This window comes from Castor canadensis, chromosome 2 (assembly GCF_047511655.1).
Source record: "Castor canadensis chromosome 2, mCasCan1.hap1v2, whole genome shotgun sequence".
Lineage (NCBI taxonomy): Eukaryota > Metazoa > Chordata > Mammalia > Rodentia > Castoridae > Castor > Castor canadensis.
This window is the reverse complement of record NC_133387.1, coordinates 132,572,135-132,589,730: the sequence shown is the minus strand read 5'-3', so window position 1 is coordinate 132,589,730 and position 17,596 is coordinate 132,572,135. Positions and strand designations below refer to the sequence as shown.

Here is a 17,596-nt window from a genome sequence, read left to right as displayed (position 1 = left end):
AAATAAAAACCCAAAACTATTTGAACACCAACATGCCCTCAAAAAATTTCAGATTTCAGTATGTACAACTTTTTTGTACATTTAAAGTAATTTCAACATAAAGTTCAATGTTCAATATGTTGAATAATATCCCATTGCAAAACTATGCATGTATGTATATACATACATACGTACTGAATATATAATATGGTGAAAAATATGTGTTAAAAAATAAATTTGGGGACACTGTGCAGGAGACTGAAGATGGAAAAACAAAAGCAGAAATATTTAGGAATGAAGTATGAGAATCTAAAAGAGAATGGTGTAAGTTCCATTGCAAAGTACATCCTGCTAGTTATGACAACATAGATGAACATCATGCTAAGTGAAATAAGCATGACACAGAAAGACAAATACTTCAAAGTATTCATAAAGGACTATAATGATTGCCAGGGGTGGGAGAAATTAAATGTTGATTATAAAATAGAAAGGTTCAGTTATATAGAATGAATTTTAAAAAAAAAGGACTTCATGCAGTTTGCTTTTTAGTTGGGCATTTTAATGGATTAGGCTGTCCATACAGCAGCAAATTCACAAATATTAGACATAACTTTAAATTCATTTTATGCATCAGTTGGGTATTACAATGGGTTTTTTTTTTCTTCCTCAATTATTTATGAGCTGTCTGTGTATGTTAAAAAGAACACTCTAAACATAAATATAAATGCATAAAAGATTCCCCTTCTGATAAATTGTCCAATTTGCCTACAATTTTTGATCCTGAAGTAGTTACAGAAAAATGAATTTACTTTTAATTCACAGAATTAAAAGCAGATGTGGCTTGTTTTACAGTAGCTTACATTATCAATGACTACAGCATCCCTTAGAACTAATGTGTTAAATCCAAAATTTGGCCAGTGTCACTTCCTTGTATCTGTAAGAACAGAAAAACTATTACCTACCTTTCAGAAATCTCTTGCTTAAACTGAGGAACTTCAATTGTTGAATCAGTATCCATAAAACCAAGAAAGTCTTGTTTTATATTAATGAGAGGTTTCTCCAAATCCATGCCTGATGTTTCATGACCTCTTGACATAGAATCAAAGTCACTTGGCTGTATCTCTGACCCCTGGCCTTCTGTGACACGAACCCGGTGACCAGGAGAATCAGGAACACTACTTCCTTCATGGTCAGAGCTGTTCTTTTGTTTTCCATCTCTCTGGGGCTTACTATTCAGCCCATCATCCCGAAAGCCTTTGGCAAATGGATTGTAATCTATTTTCAACTGGGTAATCTGAATGTTCTGATAAGCTGTTACTGCAAAGAATTCAGTCTGTGGGAAGGTAAATGTGTGGACACCAGGACCATTTAATTGTATCACTTCTGTAGCCTTTTCTGCAGGCACCAAATGAAGCCTTGGCAGGTAGCGATGCATAGAGTGCAAGATAATATGTCCTTCTTGGTCCAGTGTATTGTTGGTAAGTTTGAGTTTATAAAATGATACTGGTTGATGCATCCAATAATGACCTGTGGAAGGAGATTCTGGATGAATGAAAACCCTCCCCAAAACATGAGGCTCAGCCTTCCCACTGGGTTCCCACCAACGTCCATTCCACTTATAACGATGGTTATCTACAGGAGATATATCCATGACAAGGATATACTTTAAATTTGAATCTAAACCTGTTATCCAATAGCGACAATAAGGAAACATGCGTCTTCCCTGTTTGGTCAGAATCATCTCTGTGCTTCGATTATGGAACTCATTCCACATACTATTGTTATCGAGGGTAACAGTGATTCTTCCCACGGTACAATCAGCTGGAAGGCAAATCTTCCCTTTAGATTTTCCTGGTGATGATACCTTACTAGCCAAAGCACAGGCATCTCGATTAGTAACCAAAATTCCCTGATCTGTTTTGCCATTTCCAGGCTGTTTTAGGATGACAAAGAAGGTGGGTGCTGCTCCTGCCACGGTAGCACCATCTTGATTAGCCAATATAATCTGCTGTTTCTCCTCCATGATTCCAGTAGGAAACTCAGTAGTAAGGTAACTGTTGTCAGCATATAGTCACAATGGCCTTCCCATCCTAAAAAAAAGCAAAGAAACTTTAATCAAGTGAGCATTTTGTGAACAAAATTACAAGAATGATTATGCCATCCCCAAAATATTATTAAATTCTTCTAAGACACTGCTTAAGCCCTTCTTTCAATTACTATGAGGGTATTCATCTGGGACATCTAATCATTCCTGTCATTTTTTATGTTCATTTTAATGTAAATCCTATAATCCCAAGAGAAATAAAAATGTATATTCATTTTTAGAAAAACTGTATGAAAGCACACAATTTAAGGAGATTACATTTAAAAGAATCTCAACACCATAAATTAATTTACCAGAAAATTCCTTTACATAGCAAATTCTTTTAGGGCGGGTAGGAAAAGTTTCTATTTCTATTCCAAAGAGCTTAACTGTGCAGAATTAACTCTTTATGTGAAACTGATATGCTTTCATAAATAAATAAAAAGCTATCTTATTAATATACACATTTAATGAAACCATGTCAAGCCAGGCACAGTGGCTCAAGCCTGTAATCCTAACTACTTGGGAGGTGGAGATTGAGAGGATCCCTGTCCCAAGGCCAGCAAGAAGCAGCTGGGCATGGTGGCATGCACCTGTCCTCCCAGCTACATGGGAAGCCTAAGTAGGAAGATCGTGGTCCAGGCCCTCAGTCACAAAAAGGAGACTCTATTTGAAAAATAGACCTAAAGTAAAAAGGGTAAAGGGGCAGGGCAGAAACCAACCATGTGTCAAAACAAGTCAAAGGAACCTACCTGAAAAAAAAAATAGGCTTATTTCAAAAAAAAAATTTCCAAATGGATCTAATATTTAATTTTTTAAATTCTTTTTTGTTATTTTTTTGGAGGGGAGGGCAGCACTGGGGTTTGAACTCAGGGCCTGACTCTTAGCTAGGCAGGTGCTCTTAAAGCTTGAGCCACACCACCAGTCTTTTTCTCATGTTGGGTTTCTGTTGAGATAAGGTCTCTCAAACTATTCTGCCCAGGGCTGGCTTCGAACAGTGATTCTCCTGATCTCTGCCTTCCAAGTAGCTAGGATTACAGGAGTAAGCCAATGGCACCTGCTTTTTTTTTAATTCTTAAAAAAGTCCTGACAAAAACTTTTTAGTAAAGACACCAAGCCAAGTGGGGGGTAAGGGAGGGGGTGGGGGCAGGGCAGAGAAATGACCCAAGCCTTGTATGCACATATGAATAGTAAAACAATAATAAAAAAAAAGACACCAAGCCAAATACCAGTTAGACAAAAATACATTTTTTTTTCGTTTTGAGAAAGGGTCTCAAAAACAAGTTCAATTATGACATAAAAATTTTAAATCTGGCCAAAAAAAGCAAAATCAAAAGACAACTGACAAATTGGCAAAAGTTATTTGCAACTTCTATCATAAATAACTCATTCCTATCACCTGCATTGCAAGCATGAATCCCTAAGTTCAAACCCAGGTCCCACCAAAAATAAAAAAAATTAAAAAAAAAAAAAGTAATTTCTTCCCATCATAAAAAGAGTTCTCAATAACAAACAACTAAAATAAAATGAAATCATGGCTAGAAAGAGCAAGTACTTATAAATACATATACAATTTCAAAATAATACAAGTACATATTAAAACTATCCTGAAATGCTACTTTTTTACTTGGACTGGGAGAAGTGTTGGAAAGAGGTATAGATTAATTCACAATTTACATGAATTACATCTCCAAAAGTTTATAAAGAAATCTTAGATTGTTAAATTCAACTGAACTGTTATGCTAAATCAAAGCTACCACTCTAATTAGTTTTTACCCAAAGAAGATTATACATAACTCACTTCTATGCTAAGTGGGTCAGTGATCTTGATAAGTCAAATTCAGCTATACTGGTCTTATTGATTTTACCTAAAAAGTCTAATTTTACTTTTCATCAAAGCTACTGACAAGCAGCAAAAACCACCTGATCTGAATTTTATCCCTTTTTATGAATTGGTAATAAAAATAATTTTTAAAAATTTTACTAAACTTAAAATATTTGTTAATCTGAGCATAACAGATATTTTCTAAACCTTCACTCAGGAGGCTGAGGCAGGAGGATCACGTTCCAGACCAACCTGGGCTACATAGAAAGACAGTGTCCAAAGAAAAAAAGAGCTAGGCACCCCTGGCTCACACCTGCAATCCTAGCCACTTGGGAGGCTGAGATGCTGGTTCAAGACCAGCCCGGGGAAATAGGAGACCCTCATCTCCAAAATAACCAGAGCAAAAATGGACTGGAGGTGTGGCTAAAGCAGTAAAGCACTTGTTTTGCAAGCACAAAGCCCTGAGTTCAAACCCCAGTTTTACAGAGAAGAGAAGAGAAATCACTGAGTATAGCTCAGTGATTGTGTATTTGCCTAGTATGTCCAAGGCCCTGAGTTCAACCCCAGCACTAAGAGAAAAAAAAAAAAAAACACTATTTTTGTGAGCAAGTACACAAAAAACTCCAGTGTATCCAAAGGACTACAAAGTATTAAAAAAAAAACACCAAAACCTTTAGCTATTTCAAACCTATAAAATACAGGAAGTAGTTCAGAATTTCTTAAATGTTATCTTCTATCATATTAAAATCTTGGGTTATTAGATCATCAGAGGTAAAGCCAGGGCAGAAATGTTTTTAACCAATGCTTTAAAAATCATTATATATATTCGGCTGTGAAACTTCAAAGATCTACCTGACAGAAAATTACACACTACACTTGGCCTAAATTTTACAGTGGCTTTATAGATACATATATATCTAGTTTTTACTCTCACCTAAGCAGAAAATTAAGTACAGAAAAATCAAATTGCACTGGCAGAGTGGCTCAAATGGTAGAGTGCTTATCTAGAAAGCATGAAACACTGGTTCAAACCCCAGTACCATCAAAAAAAAAAAAAGTCAAATTGCCCTACTTCAACTTTGTAACACAGGCATCTAATTTTTTTTAAAGTAAAAATGTGCATGGAAGACAAGAAACGTTACAACTTTCAGATGAGTTGTACATTTTTTTAAATAATTAGCCAGATTATTCTATCAGTTCATTAAAATACATAAAGAACCAAAGACCTAATTTATAACTCAAAACGCTCTCCTTCTTGAGCTATAATAAAGGCTACTACTTTAGCAACAAGGAACTGAATACTTATTCCACACCAACCAATGCCGAGATTCCACCTCACCATAAGCATATACCTATTCTTTGGGGTTACTGTATTGGATTTTCTGATCAAAGGGTAGTCAATTAAGAATATTCAGCTGTTTCAGACACACAAAGACCACTCTAAAGTCTAAGACAACCATAAGCCAAATGCAAAAATCAAATGTACTTTAGGAAGCACTTAGCTACTCAGGAAAAAAAATCTTCCAGCAAGATTCTAAAAATGCTTTATATTTGGCTCTCTAAAAGCGTTAATAAAGATCACGATATATTTATGTATCTCAAAATCCTTAAGTTTACAATTTTTCAGTTCAGCTTTCCACCATCATTTACTAGATGAAATAGCTATTATAAAGAGCCAAGAAAGTATATTTAGTTGCAGAGAGAAAAAAAATACTCTCAGCAATATAGTGAAAAGTCACATCAGAACACATACACACAGTCGCTCATAGAAAATGGTTTAAAACAAGTTCCATAAATTTTTAGTTTCAGAGTCCCTATTGTAACCAGTGAATCTTTAACTACTATAGTGCTAGAGGCATGGCTCAAGCGCAGAGTGCCTGCCAGTCTAGCAAGCAAGAACTAAGCTCAAACCCCAGCACCCTCCCCCCCAAAAAAAGGTTTTAGTGAGATCCTCATACAACCCACAAAGTACATTAGTTATCTATGTAGCTGCCTAACTCAATGATTTACACACTGTGCCAAAAAAATTTTCTTAACTTCACTAAATACTATTACTTTTAAAACACAAATATTCAAATGGCGGTCAACACATTCTAAATGTTTCCTGAGTTCTTCAAGTTAGCAATACTTTCATACAATAAATGAATTACTGTATGGCAGACACTAAGATGTTTGTTCCTTAATATATAATCCTCCACTACAAGGAAATGGCTAAGTTAAATCGCATTTTTGAAACTCAAATTTTAAGAGAATTAGGTCGCTCTGATTTCAGTACTGACCAATATACATCTGACCCAGAAATTTTAAATTTTTCAAAAAACCATAAAGACAGTCAGAAAATATGACAGCAGTGGCAAAGACTATAAAACAGCCAACTACTTTCTTAATCGCTCTTGGTCATTAGTTTAATTTTACTAATTAAACAAATGGCACTTACAAATAAGCGCTCACTTTGGACCAGACAGTAGCTGGGCATTTTATCCCAACCTCACAGGGTAAATTTCAAAGTACTACATGAAACACTCCAAAGGCCCCATTCTCTTCCCAGATACCAGTGTTTCTTACTTCTGGCTTCAAGAGCACTTTCCATTCCCAGAAATCAATCCTAAAGTACAACTGAAGGCTAGCAAACTCTCAGATTCCTAAGAATTGCTAAAGTAGAACGTTTTTATGGCAGAAGTAGACAGCAGTCAAATCTGGATTAAGTATACCATAGTACCCAGAGCACTACTCTTCTCTAGGGCGTCAGCTTATGTTTCTGTAAAGTGGCTCCAACCCACTCTACCCACAAAACTGCTGGAAACAAAAACCTACGGCTGCAACAAAGACTACCGCTGATCCGATATCCTTAAAAGTGAACCGGCCAGAAGGAGCAGTCGCCGTCGACTATCAAGGCCCACGGTCGCGGCTTTTCGACTGCAGAGAACAGCTGGCCAAGAACCACGTGAAAAAAATGCCGCAAGGAAAGCTCTTCCGGGGAAGAGTCATCCCGACAGATCACGTGCAGTCAGCCGGAACCCAGAAATCGGAGGGCCGGACCCAGCCGCACTCTGTTACCGTGGAGACCACATAACCAGCCGCCAGGCCGGCCCCTTTCCCAGAAGCCGTCACGCCACCCCAGGCACCTTCCCCGCAGCTTAACCGCGGCGTCGTGCCCAAAAAGATGGAGCAGAGCAGGCAGTTTACCAGGAACTCCGCTGCCTAAGCCTGACGAGCTCTACAACATGCGCGGGCAGCGCGCGGGTGGGCTCTAGACTTCTCAGGGACCACGTGTGCGCTCGGACGACGCGAGCCTTCGGAGAGTGGTCGTCCCTCCGAAGGGGTGCACTTTGCTTTCTGCAGTTCAAACATCCTTCACCACTCCCTGATTCCACCCTTTTGCCAGAGGCAGCGGCATTACCAGGGTTCGAAAAGGAAGGCAAAAATCTTCACAGCAAGACACTGCCACTATCCTCTCTCGCCCTAGTCTGAAACAGTCCCCAACTTCTCCACTCATGAAACATAGGTTCCCCAACTTCGTTTAGTTGTGTTCTGAGTGGATTATTACTGTCCCAGACTCACCTTCAACTTAAAACTGAGACCTAGTTGGTAATTTAACAGAAAAGGGAAGTTCCATAAACACAAAACTAGCCAAAGGCTGCCCACAAAGGGAAAAAGAAAATAACACCTGCTCTTCCCACCTGTTTCCCCCACCCTCATTTTTGCACTTTATAAATCACAGGTCCTTTGTTTACAAAGTTCACACTACTTTACAACTCATTTCTTCGCCCTCCTTATTATACTCGCAGTCTTGCCTCAAACAATTTGACCAGAAATTACATGCTACAACAGACGTTTGTTCAGGTGTCAAAACGCTGCACCCTATTCTTTAGAACAGCGACGTTGGCGCCGTTTCCCTCGGAAACTTGGAACCCTAACACCTGAGCTATAAAATGCAAAGTGCGTAAGTGCAGCTGTCGACCTATAACCCAGCTCCCGGCTACAAATCATCACGCGGATCGTACCATGCGGTGCGGCACCCCACGCACGCGAGGGCAGGGCCGCGCCATGGGCGCTTCTCACCCCGCCCGCCTCGTGGCCGCTGTCTCTGGCGTCGATGTTCCAGTTAGTTCACTGCGCGACGCGGAAGTGAGGCAGGGGACGAGAGCGAGGTGACATGCGCAGCCTCGCTCAAGGGACCAAAGGCGCGCGCCAAGGGCGGCCCCGCGCAAGGCCCAGCCTGCCGGAGCGTGCGAAGATCCCTCAGCGAAACGTTGCTCAAGCGGTTCAAATACACAAAAGCTTCAAACTCTCGAAAAACTCCAATCGGGCAAGTACTAAAGCGATGCCCTCCACCCAGGCCCGAGAGTTACCGTGCGGGGCGTGGCCGGCCTCACTCGGAGTCCTTCATATCCCGCTGGGGGCGGGTTATTCTGTTCGGTTCGCACACCGTGTGTCCGCTCCAGCTGAAGAGCCTGCGCGCGCACCAGACGTCCACGTCACCGCGCACGCGCTCCCACCCTCTCGGAGCCCGCCGCGCAGGCGCAAAGGGAGGCGCGAGCAACCTCTCCCTTGCCCCTCCCCCAACGCCAGGAGGCAAAACGGCCCCGGAGCAACGACAAGACCCTTGGGATCCGCCCCCGGAGCTGAATCCGCAGCCTTTCCTCGTACTAGCCACCCAGAAAAGGCTACTGAAGCTTCTAGAATCGAGAAAGGCGAGGCAGGAAAGAAGCACCCCGTATCCGCAGCCTCGTACTCGAAGCCTTCGTGAAAATTCTGAAACCCCTGCCCGAAGGACCTTTCGCCACTGTGCTTTCCGCCCTTTCCCTGGGCTCCAGGCGGCCCCGCCCCTGCCACGCCCAGCCCCACCCACGCGACGCTCCGCAGACCCTCGGCCTCTCCAGCTCATCAAGAGAATCCCGACTTCCTCCCCAATGGTCTGTGGGCTTGGAAAACCTGAAGTAGAGACCTTAAGAGAAGGATGGACTAGTGTGCAACACCCACGAACGAAGAACAATAGGAGAACAGGGAGGATATGGAAAACCTCACTGAGGAATTGGAGAAAGAGGAGTTGCCACTAAATTTATAGGAAGATGTAAGATGTATTGATAAAACAATAAACAAGAAAGCAAGAAGTTTGCGTGAAAGTATTTGAGTTTTAGTGCCTCGATCCTGTGTATTAAATTTTTGTGTCATTTTAGGGAGGAGGTGGCACTGAGGTTTGAACTCAGGACCACATGCTTGCTAAGCATGTGCTCTACCACTTGAGCCACTCCACCAGCCCAAATTTTTGTGTCTTCAAGACATTTAAATTATAGGGTGCAAAGAAAATATGACCGACTATCTTGTGTCAGGCAGTTGCTGAACTAAGTCAATGAACAGTATTTCTCCCAACCAAACATCAAAACTTTGTTTCTTTCTCCTCTACCCCTTACTAGCTATCTTCTATGCTGCTCACGTGCCAGTAAGAACAGTGAGAAAAGAGACAAAAAAGAAGTAGGGAATAGGAGAGCTTTGAAATTGTGGCACGTTTCAAAATCTTTCACTCTCTTAGAAGAACTTGCAAATGCTTTGAACCTACTCCTTGCTAAGTGACAATACAAAACACCATGAAGAATGAGACTGAAAGAAGGAGGCAAGAGGAGGAGGTGTATTCAACTGTTCTGACCTACTTTCCATTTAGGAAGGATCATCTTTCTCTTCAACTTGCTCTTCCTGAGATACATGATATAGGAAGAAATTCTGCTGGAATACTCTGCACCAGAAAACTAAAGTTTACAGACTCCTGAAACCTGATTCAGCAAGAACATTCAAGATCCTAAGCAAAATCGAAAATTGTTCCTTAACACCTTCCCTCCTCTTCCTGATTCCAAGAACCTCTGACAGACTGCCCTATCACAACCTCCCAACTCATTCAAGAATGCCTCTTCCATAAGGGTCTAAGGTTTCCTTATAAAAAAAATTTCCATTTTCTGAGACAGACAGAATTTGTGTTAATTTCATATGAAAATACCTGTCCCTAAATTGTGAATGACAGGTTAACAGCCATGCATTCCCAAAAAGACAGGTTAACATAATTAGAGAATCTGTGAGAATAATATGAGTGTAAGAAGGGAAATGGAACTTCACCTTTGATACTCCAGGCAAACATGAAATGTCAGATACTTTAAAAAACAACTTCCAAGCCGGGCACCAGTGGCTCACACCCATAATCCTAGCTATGTGAGAGGCTGAGATGGGGGTAATTAAGGCCAGTCCCATCTCCAAACTAACCCAGCAAAATGGACTGGAGGTGTGCCTCAAGTGGTAGAGCACCTGCTTGCAAGCTTGAATCCTGAGTTCAAACCTCAGTCTGACCAAAAAAGAAAAAAAAAAAAAAAAACTTCTAAGATCCATCACTAGATCTAGAAGTTTTCAAAGTATAATCTGCCTTAAACATTAGGGAGATGAATTACAAAGAATCTGAGAGTCCAGTAAGAACTTAAACATGTTTGTTGTTGTTGTTTTCAATACTGAGTTTTAAACTCAGGGCCTCACACTTGCTACCACTTAAGCAACTCTGCCAGCCCTATATGTGTTGTTTTTAAATGTCAATCTAAAACTAAGACTGCCATATTCATTTTGGTGATCCAGTTTTGGTTTTCCATCATGCTAAAACCAAATAACCACTTTTTCCTTGTAAAAATTTCTTAAAAATTGCTTTTTGAAGTAAGTGTATACATGATTACACTACTTTTAATGCAGTACTTTTTAAACTGAACTTTGTGACTGTACTCTTTAGATATATAAGGACTTTCTTCCTTAAAAGACATCCTTGGGGCTGGGGGCATGGCTCAAGAGGTAGAATGCTAGTCTAAGGCCAAGTTCAAACCCCAGTACCACCACCAAAAAAAAAAAAGGCTGGTGTGTGTGTGTGTGTGTGTGTGTGTGTGTGTGTGTTTACACAAAAGTCCTTCCCTACCATTTGTCCTTGCCGACCATTTGATACCGCAACTAAAACCAAATCATGCTGAGTTGTTTGATTGGTTCCAGTATCGGTAACTTGGACTACAGAATTAAACATGGTAAGAATCTTGCCCTCAAGAAGCTAATTATCTACCCAATGAAGAGCTTTGCAAGTTTCTTAAATCAGCATAGCAATGTTACCAAAAGCACACTTAAGAAAATGTTAAGACAAAGAAAACAAGTGTGATGGAATTGTAATCTATGTTAAAGAAACACCACCCCCTCTTGCTGCCTCAAATCTCAAGCCCAAATAACCATGTTCCTCACATTTTGCCTAAGATTTTTCCAGATGCCTAGAGCTTAATGAATACTCACCTTTAATACTTAAGTTTAAATGTCAAGAAGTTTTCCCTAATCCCCAAGATGAGGTAAGGCCATCTTTATATGTCCTCAGAGTACTCTATTCCTTTACAACATTTACCATAACTGTATTTACTTTTAAATAGCTTTATGTACTAATTTGTCTTCCCCACTAGGCTTGGTAGCTACACTCTATCCCAAAGCTTATCACAATGCCTAGAACAAAGCAGACACATAGTATTTGTTGAATAAATGCATATGAAACCATAGTTTCTAGCTTTTCTGGCAAGTCCAAACATCAGATTTTAATTTAATGTCCACCATTGTGGGGTCTGGAAAACAGGATCATGAAAACAGGATATTCAAGTTATACAAAGAAATGCCTTCAGTATCCCTACTTTAGCCAACATTTTTCAAAGGTGTACAGTTGGAATTAGAAAAAACTAGACCACATTGTTGGACATCACAATTTTTTTTTCATTGCTAGGATTTAACTCAGGGCCTACATCTTGAGCCACTACACCAGCCCTTTTTTGTGATAAGTTTTTTTTCGAGATAGGGTCTCTTGAACAATTTGCCAGGGCTGGCTTCTAACCAAGATCCTCCTGATCAATGCCTCCTGAGTAGCTAGGATTGTAAGAGTGAGCCACAAAGTGATTTCTTTAAAAAAAAAAAAAAAAAATCCAACACTAGGGAGGATATATCTCATAATGAATAAAAATCATTTTAATGTATTTAGATGAATGGAAAATTCACTACATGAAGTCCTAATTTTTTATAGACCACTAAAAACTTCTTTGCAGATAGGTATTTAGAAATTAATGATCAGTCATATAGCAGCCTCCCTAGCTAGTTAAAATTTGGTCTTCTGAGAAAAAAATAACATGACAGGCCTAAGATGGAGTATGTCACCTTGCCAAGAAGTCAAGAGTCAGCTTCTTCTCATAAATAACAATACAGGACAAGAGACTCTTAAACCAGGAAATACCCCAATCCAGACCAAAGGACAGCTGTAAGATTAAAAAACTACTTTGAGTATTGAGAGGGAGACACACTCAAAACAGGATGGAGCCTTTAAAATAGGGCAAGATCCTAGAACTTTGTTAAAGCTACAGAAAAACGTAGTAAAACGAAGGTCAGAGTGAAGCATCCACCCAATGAATCACCACATACCTGAGAAAAACTGGAACACTTGGCATAAAGGAAGAGGCAAGTCAAGCTACTTAGTTCAAGCTGTGCTCTAGACATATCCAACATAAGGGAAAAACTTGTTTTGTCTGAAGAGTAAACCAAGTTGGAGTTTAAATATCACCTAAAATAAACATCAAGAGGATTTTATAACCTTTACCTTGAGTAAAATTGTTAGCTGTTATCTAACCACTGGAGGGCAGGGAATAACTGGGAAAAAACAGAAAAGCTGTATTGAAATAGAGACTATAAAGATTATTCAAACAACTGAGAAATGCAGTGCATAATGCAAATTATCTGCATATAGATTTTAAATTGTAAGTATTACACACAGCCAACATTTTTCATTGTTCATTTCCAGGTTATCTATCCTTGTTAGCATAAGATACTTAAGTATTTGTGAAGCACTACCTATGTGTGAGGCACCAACCCACATTTAAATGAATAAATAAAAAGTCCCCTCAAGAAATGTAGATTCTGGATCAAAAGACGGGGCAATGAAAGTGCACAACTGCAGTTGCAGTGCACAAAAGGGCTTTTGTGAACACACACAGGGCCAAGATCTAGAAAGGCTATAAAGAAGAAAGGACCTTTCAGTGTGGTCTTGAAAAGAAAGAAAATTAATCAAAGAGAAAGACAGGATGGATATTGTGGGCATCAGCTATGAAGTCGTTCAACAGACAACAACAGTAAGTTATCCAGAATTTGGAGATAGGGCTGCATTTATAAGAATAACACGCCTAATCAGAGATCAACACAACAGGTAAGATTAATCCCAGGTAAGATGAGGAAGCTCATTTTACAGGGAAATATACTACAATATTATAGTAAGCAATAATACAGGCTAGCTCCCTATGAAATGGACCTAGACACCTGGATAGTAATATCCAGTACACAAGTCCATGATGCTCATGATATACAATCACTAATTCAAACATTTAGATACCTACTGTCAAGTATTTATAATAGGTATAGAAAGGAAAAAACAACCTTCAGAGGCACAGTGGAAGAAGGAAGTGTCACTGAGGATAAACTAGGGTTAGGGTTAAAAGAATGTCTACAAGATGACAAAGACAAGGGAGGGAAAGGCACATGGGGTACAAGGAACAGCTTATACGAAAGCACATGCTATAAAAGAACAGAGTATTCTTGAATTCCTTGAGTATGTATGTACAGACCCTGTGCCACTAAGACATGAGTCCTGCCTCAAGAGCTCGTGCAGATAACTCAATGATAACAGCAAAGAATAAAGAGTAATGTTGGCTCTCTGTTCAGGATGGAATGGCCCACATGAGAGGTCACAGAATTCCCACAGCAAGTGAAAACTTACTTCTAGACACTGGTTAAGATGGTACAAGGCCAGACTCCAGTGGCCCACACCTGTAATCCTAGCAATTTGGGAGTCTGAGATTGGGAGGATTGCAGTTCAAGTCTAGTCCAGGCAACCAAGGCAAATAGTTCTGTTCTGTTCTTCTGAGCTCTTACCAAAATGTATAATTATTTATTATTATTTAACTTCTGTCTCCTCCAAAGGAAATGTTAAAATTTACAGAGCATGTTATTTCATTCAATCTAATAACCAGTAAAGTAGCACTACTATTCTCCTTATTTTACATATGATGAACCTGAGGTATAGAGAGGTTAATTTGCTCAAGGTCACAAAACAGTAGGGAGTTGAAATCAGAACCCCTTCAGACTGCTTCCAAAGTTCATGCTTTTAATTATTATCCTGTAAGTTGAGAAAACAGGAGTAACCATATATGTTTGGTACATTACTATATACTCAGGCCTGCTGCTGAAGATAACACAGACACCTATCTGCAGAATTAAGTTACTAGGAAATAACAGGCATAGTGGAGAAGGGTAAGAATAAAATGAGTCAGAAGCAATGACAGTGTCAATCTTGGACCGACTGAGTTCAAGGTGGTTTAGGAACATCTTAAGCCATAACTGATTAACTAGAAGACCACAAACTTGTAGGGAGCCCATGGAAGAGCTCTAGGAGGTCCAAGAAAACCCAAGAGCAAGATGCAAAATGTAGCATAGTTATGTACTTTTTGAAGAGAAAAATATACCTTAATCACATTCTTAAAGGAGCAGTTATTTCCTAAGTACTTATGAACCACTGATCTAAGTGGAAATATCTAACAGGCATTTGGAAATAAAGAAGTGAACCAAAATAGAAAAAAAAATTAAGAAGTAAATAAAGCCAGTGGTTTGCAACGCTTGCTCAAAAATGTAGGGAGTGAAAAACATGGGGCTGGGGATAGGACTTAAATGGTATAGCACCTGCATAGCGAGTGAAGGCCCTGAGTTCAAACCCCAGTACTGCAAAAAATAATAATAATAAACAAAAAGTAGTGCTCACACCTGTAATCCTAACTACTTAGAAGGCTGACATGAGGAGGATCTCTGTTCGCCCGCCAGCCTGGGCAAAAGGTTAGTGAGACCCTATCTTAAAAACAAAACTACAAAACGGTAGAGCACTTGCCTGTCATAAGCAAGGCTTGCAGTCAATTTGATATGGAATACCAGAAAGGATATTCTGGGGGAGGGGGTGAAATTATCTTATCTGCTATATATGTATTTCTCAAATTTTTCTGTGACTCATAGTTAAAAGTATACCACTAACCAGTTTACACACACAGATCACAGAGATGAATTTCCCAGTGACCTGGAATGCCACAAATAAAACCAATGACTTTAGTTTTCTAAGATGCTTTTTTCTAAAAACATGGAGAAAGATACTGGAGTTTATAAGAGTAGGTGATTTAGGGCTTGGGTTTTGTTTCTACTTTTTAATTGTTTTGCATTTAAATATGCAAATATCTAAATATGTCTCTAACATTTTTCCAGTTATTATACATACAAAAACTTTGTTTGGTTTGGTTTTGGTACTGAGTGACAGGGTGTTGCCCAGACTGGTCTGGAACTCCTGAGCCTCCTGCCTCAACTGTGGTTGGTTTTTACATTTTCAAATAATTGAAAAATTTCAAAAGAAGAATAATGTTAGCAGGGCACCAGTGGCTCCCTCCCGTAATCCTACCAACTAAGGAGGCAGAGATCAGGAGGACTGCAGTTCAAAGCCAGCCTGGGTCTGTGAGACCCTAACTTGAAAAAAACCTTCACAAAAAAGGGCTGGTAGAGTGGCTCAAGGTGTAGGCCCTGAGTTCAAGCCCCGGCACCACAAAAAAAAAAAAGAAGAAGAAGAATGTTTCATGGTGTGAATACTATATATCTATCAAATCTAAGAGCCCATAAATAAAGCTTTTCATTAAAACATCACCATGCTTATTCACTTATTTTCTATGGCTACTTTTGTACTACCAGAGACAATGTATGGCACTGACAGTTTGCACTCCTCCCTGCACTGTGAGCTGCAATGGTGCAATCACAACCTGAATGTTTTTTGAGTACCATGATCATCACTCTGCACTTTATCATCGCCAGTTCATGCTTATCATATCAGAAGAAGGAAAGAAGATAAAAGTGGACTTCAAAAATCATACTTTTCAGATACACAAGAGTGTGGATTAGCAAATTACATGGCATTATAATTTTACGCAAAGACACTACAGCTGTTTCAAAGAACACAATATACAGCAGCATTACCAGACTAAAGGCTCATCACAGTATTTCCAAACACAGTCAACATAGTCAGAAAAAAAATAGAAATGTCAAACTAGAATAGCTGTCACAGACTGAGCACAGTGGCTCACACCTGTAATCCCAGCTACTTGGAAGGCAGAGATCAGAAAGACGAAGATTTGAAGCCAGTCCAGGAAAAAAGTTGGTGAGCCCCTCATCTTAACAATAAGAAAAAAAGCTAAGCATGGTGGCAAATGCCTATCATCTCAACTAAGTGGGAGCATAAGTAGGACTCAAATCTGAGGCTGGCCCACTACCGACCCCCCCCAAAAAAAAAGAAAGATGCCACTTAATTCTGCACAGGATAGGAAAGATGCCTTCAGGGCATCTCAGGAATTAGCCACACTCCAGCCTTGGCAGACTCAGGGGTATAAAGGAATTCATTTGAATGATTGTTTTGGGTAGAGAGTGCTGGGGAACCCTGCAAGCACAGAGCTACCTAGGAAAATGTTTTCTTTCATTCAGTCATCCAGGTGTTCAGGCTACTACAGCCATGGTCCAAGGGAATCTGGCTAATGTTCCTACTGGAATTAATCCTTGGTGTCATCTATGTAGTGCTGGTTTTGCAGGCAGGCAGAATGGGGTCATTAGGGCTTCCACCTAGATTTCAAAGAAAGGTCTGGGAAGTCATGCAATTTATAACAGGGTTGGATTCTCTACTGGAAGCCCTGAGGGGGTGATGCATGAAGCTGTAAGACTCCAGGAAGTTGGAGATGCCAGGAAAAAGAACATCTGCCAAGGAAAGATGCAATCAGTAAGCAGAGCCAAGCCAAGAGAGAAATCACGTGGGCTCCAACGGGCAAGGCCACAGAAGTGGGGCTGCCCAAACCCTTTGTAGCTTACATCATGCCACCATGTGTCTCAGATGCTGGACATGGAGCTATAGGATTTAATGATTGCCCTGCTGGGTTTTGGTCTTGCTTTGATTCCATCCTTCCTTTCTATGCCCCATCCCTCCCTTTTGTAATGGAAATGTTTACTCTGTGTCATTGTATGTAACTTTTTAAAAAACAGGGGTTCACAACTAAGAATTTTCCTTGCCTCTCAGAGATCCTGGATTTAGGTTTTTTTTGTCTCTTTTTGGGGGGGTGGGGGGACAGTACTGGGCTTGAGCTCAGGGCCTTCACCTTGAGCCACTTCACCAACCCTATTTTTGTGAAGAGTTTTTCCAGATAGGGTCTGGCAAACTATTTGCCGGGGCTGGCTTCAAACTGCAATCCTCTTGATCTCTGCCTCCTGAACAGCTAGGATTACAACAGATGTGAGCCACCAATGTCCAGCTCTGGACTTAAGCTTTTGAGAAATGCTGAAACCCAAGAATTTGGAGATTCTTGGAGATTGACTAAATTTTGAAATAGACCTGAGACTTTGGGGCCTGGTCAGAGTTTTGTGATTTGCATATAAAATGTCCAAAAAAATGCTAATTTTGAACCTCAAACAAAATGTTATCCTTTCAGTCAGGGGTAGCAGCAGTAGGCACCTATAATCCTAGCACACAGGAGGCTGAGGCAGGAAGTTCACCAGTTGGAGGCCAGCTTGGGCTACTTAGTGAGACACTATCATTGCTAGAGATAGAGGGAGGGAAGAAG

The 17,596-nt window shown here is 40.1% G+C and overlaps 1 protein-coding gene and 1 non-coding gene across 15 annotated transcripts in view; both read right to left on the bottom strand.

Moving 5' to 3' along the window:
* Nucleotides 1-17,596, bottom strand: part of Mga (MAX dimerization protein MGA) — a 109,036-nt gene that overhangs the window by 62,820 nt on the left and 28,620 nt on the right. For 5 of the 14 annotated variants that reach the window (XM_020174234.2, XM_020174241.2, XM_020174239.2 and 2 more), the window contains exons 1-2: nucleotides 8,240-8,397; nucleotides 942-2,069 (exon numbers count right to left, since the gene is read on the bottom strand). In XM_020174234.2, coding sequence (XP_020029823.1) covers nucleotides 942-2,002 — 1,061 coding nt within the window. In that variant the 5' untranslated portion in view covers nucleotides 2,003-2,069; nucleotides 8,240-8,397. Of the gene's footprint in view, nucleotides 1-941; nucleotides 2,070-6,701; nucleotides 7,427-7,891; nucleotides 8,028-8,239; nucleotides 8,474-17,596 lie in introns of those variants that run through there. The other 9 variants (XM_074065717.1, XM_074065718.1, XM_074065715.1 and 6 more) reach the window with 6 other exon arrangements.
* Trnaa-agc (transfer RNA alanine (anticodon AGC)) lies at nucleotides 9,073-9,145 on the bottom strand. Its single transcript has one exon. It is a non-coding gene; the product is annotated as a tRNA-Ala (tRNA).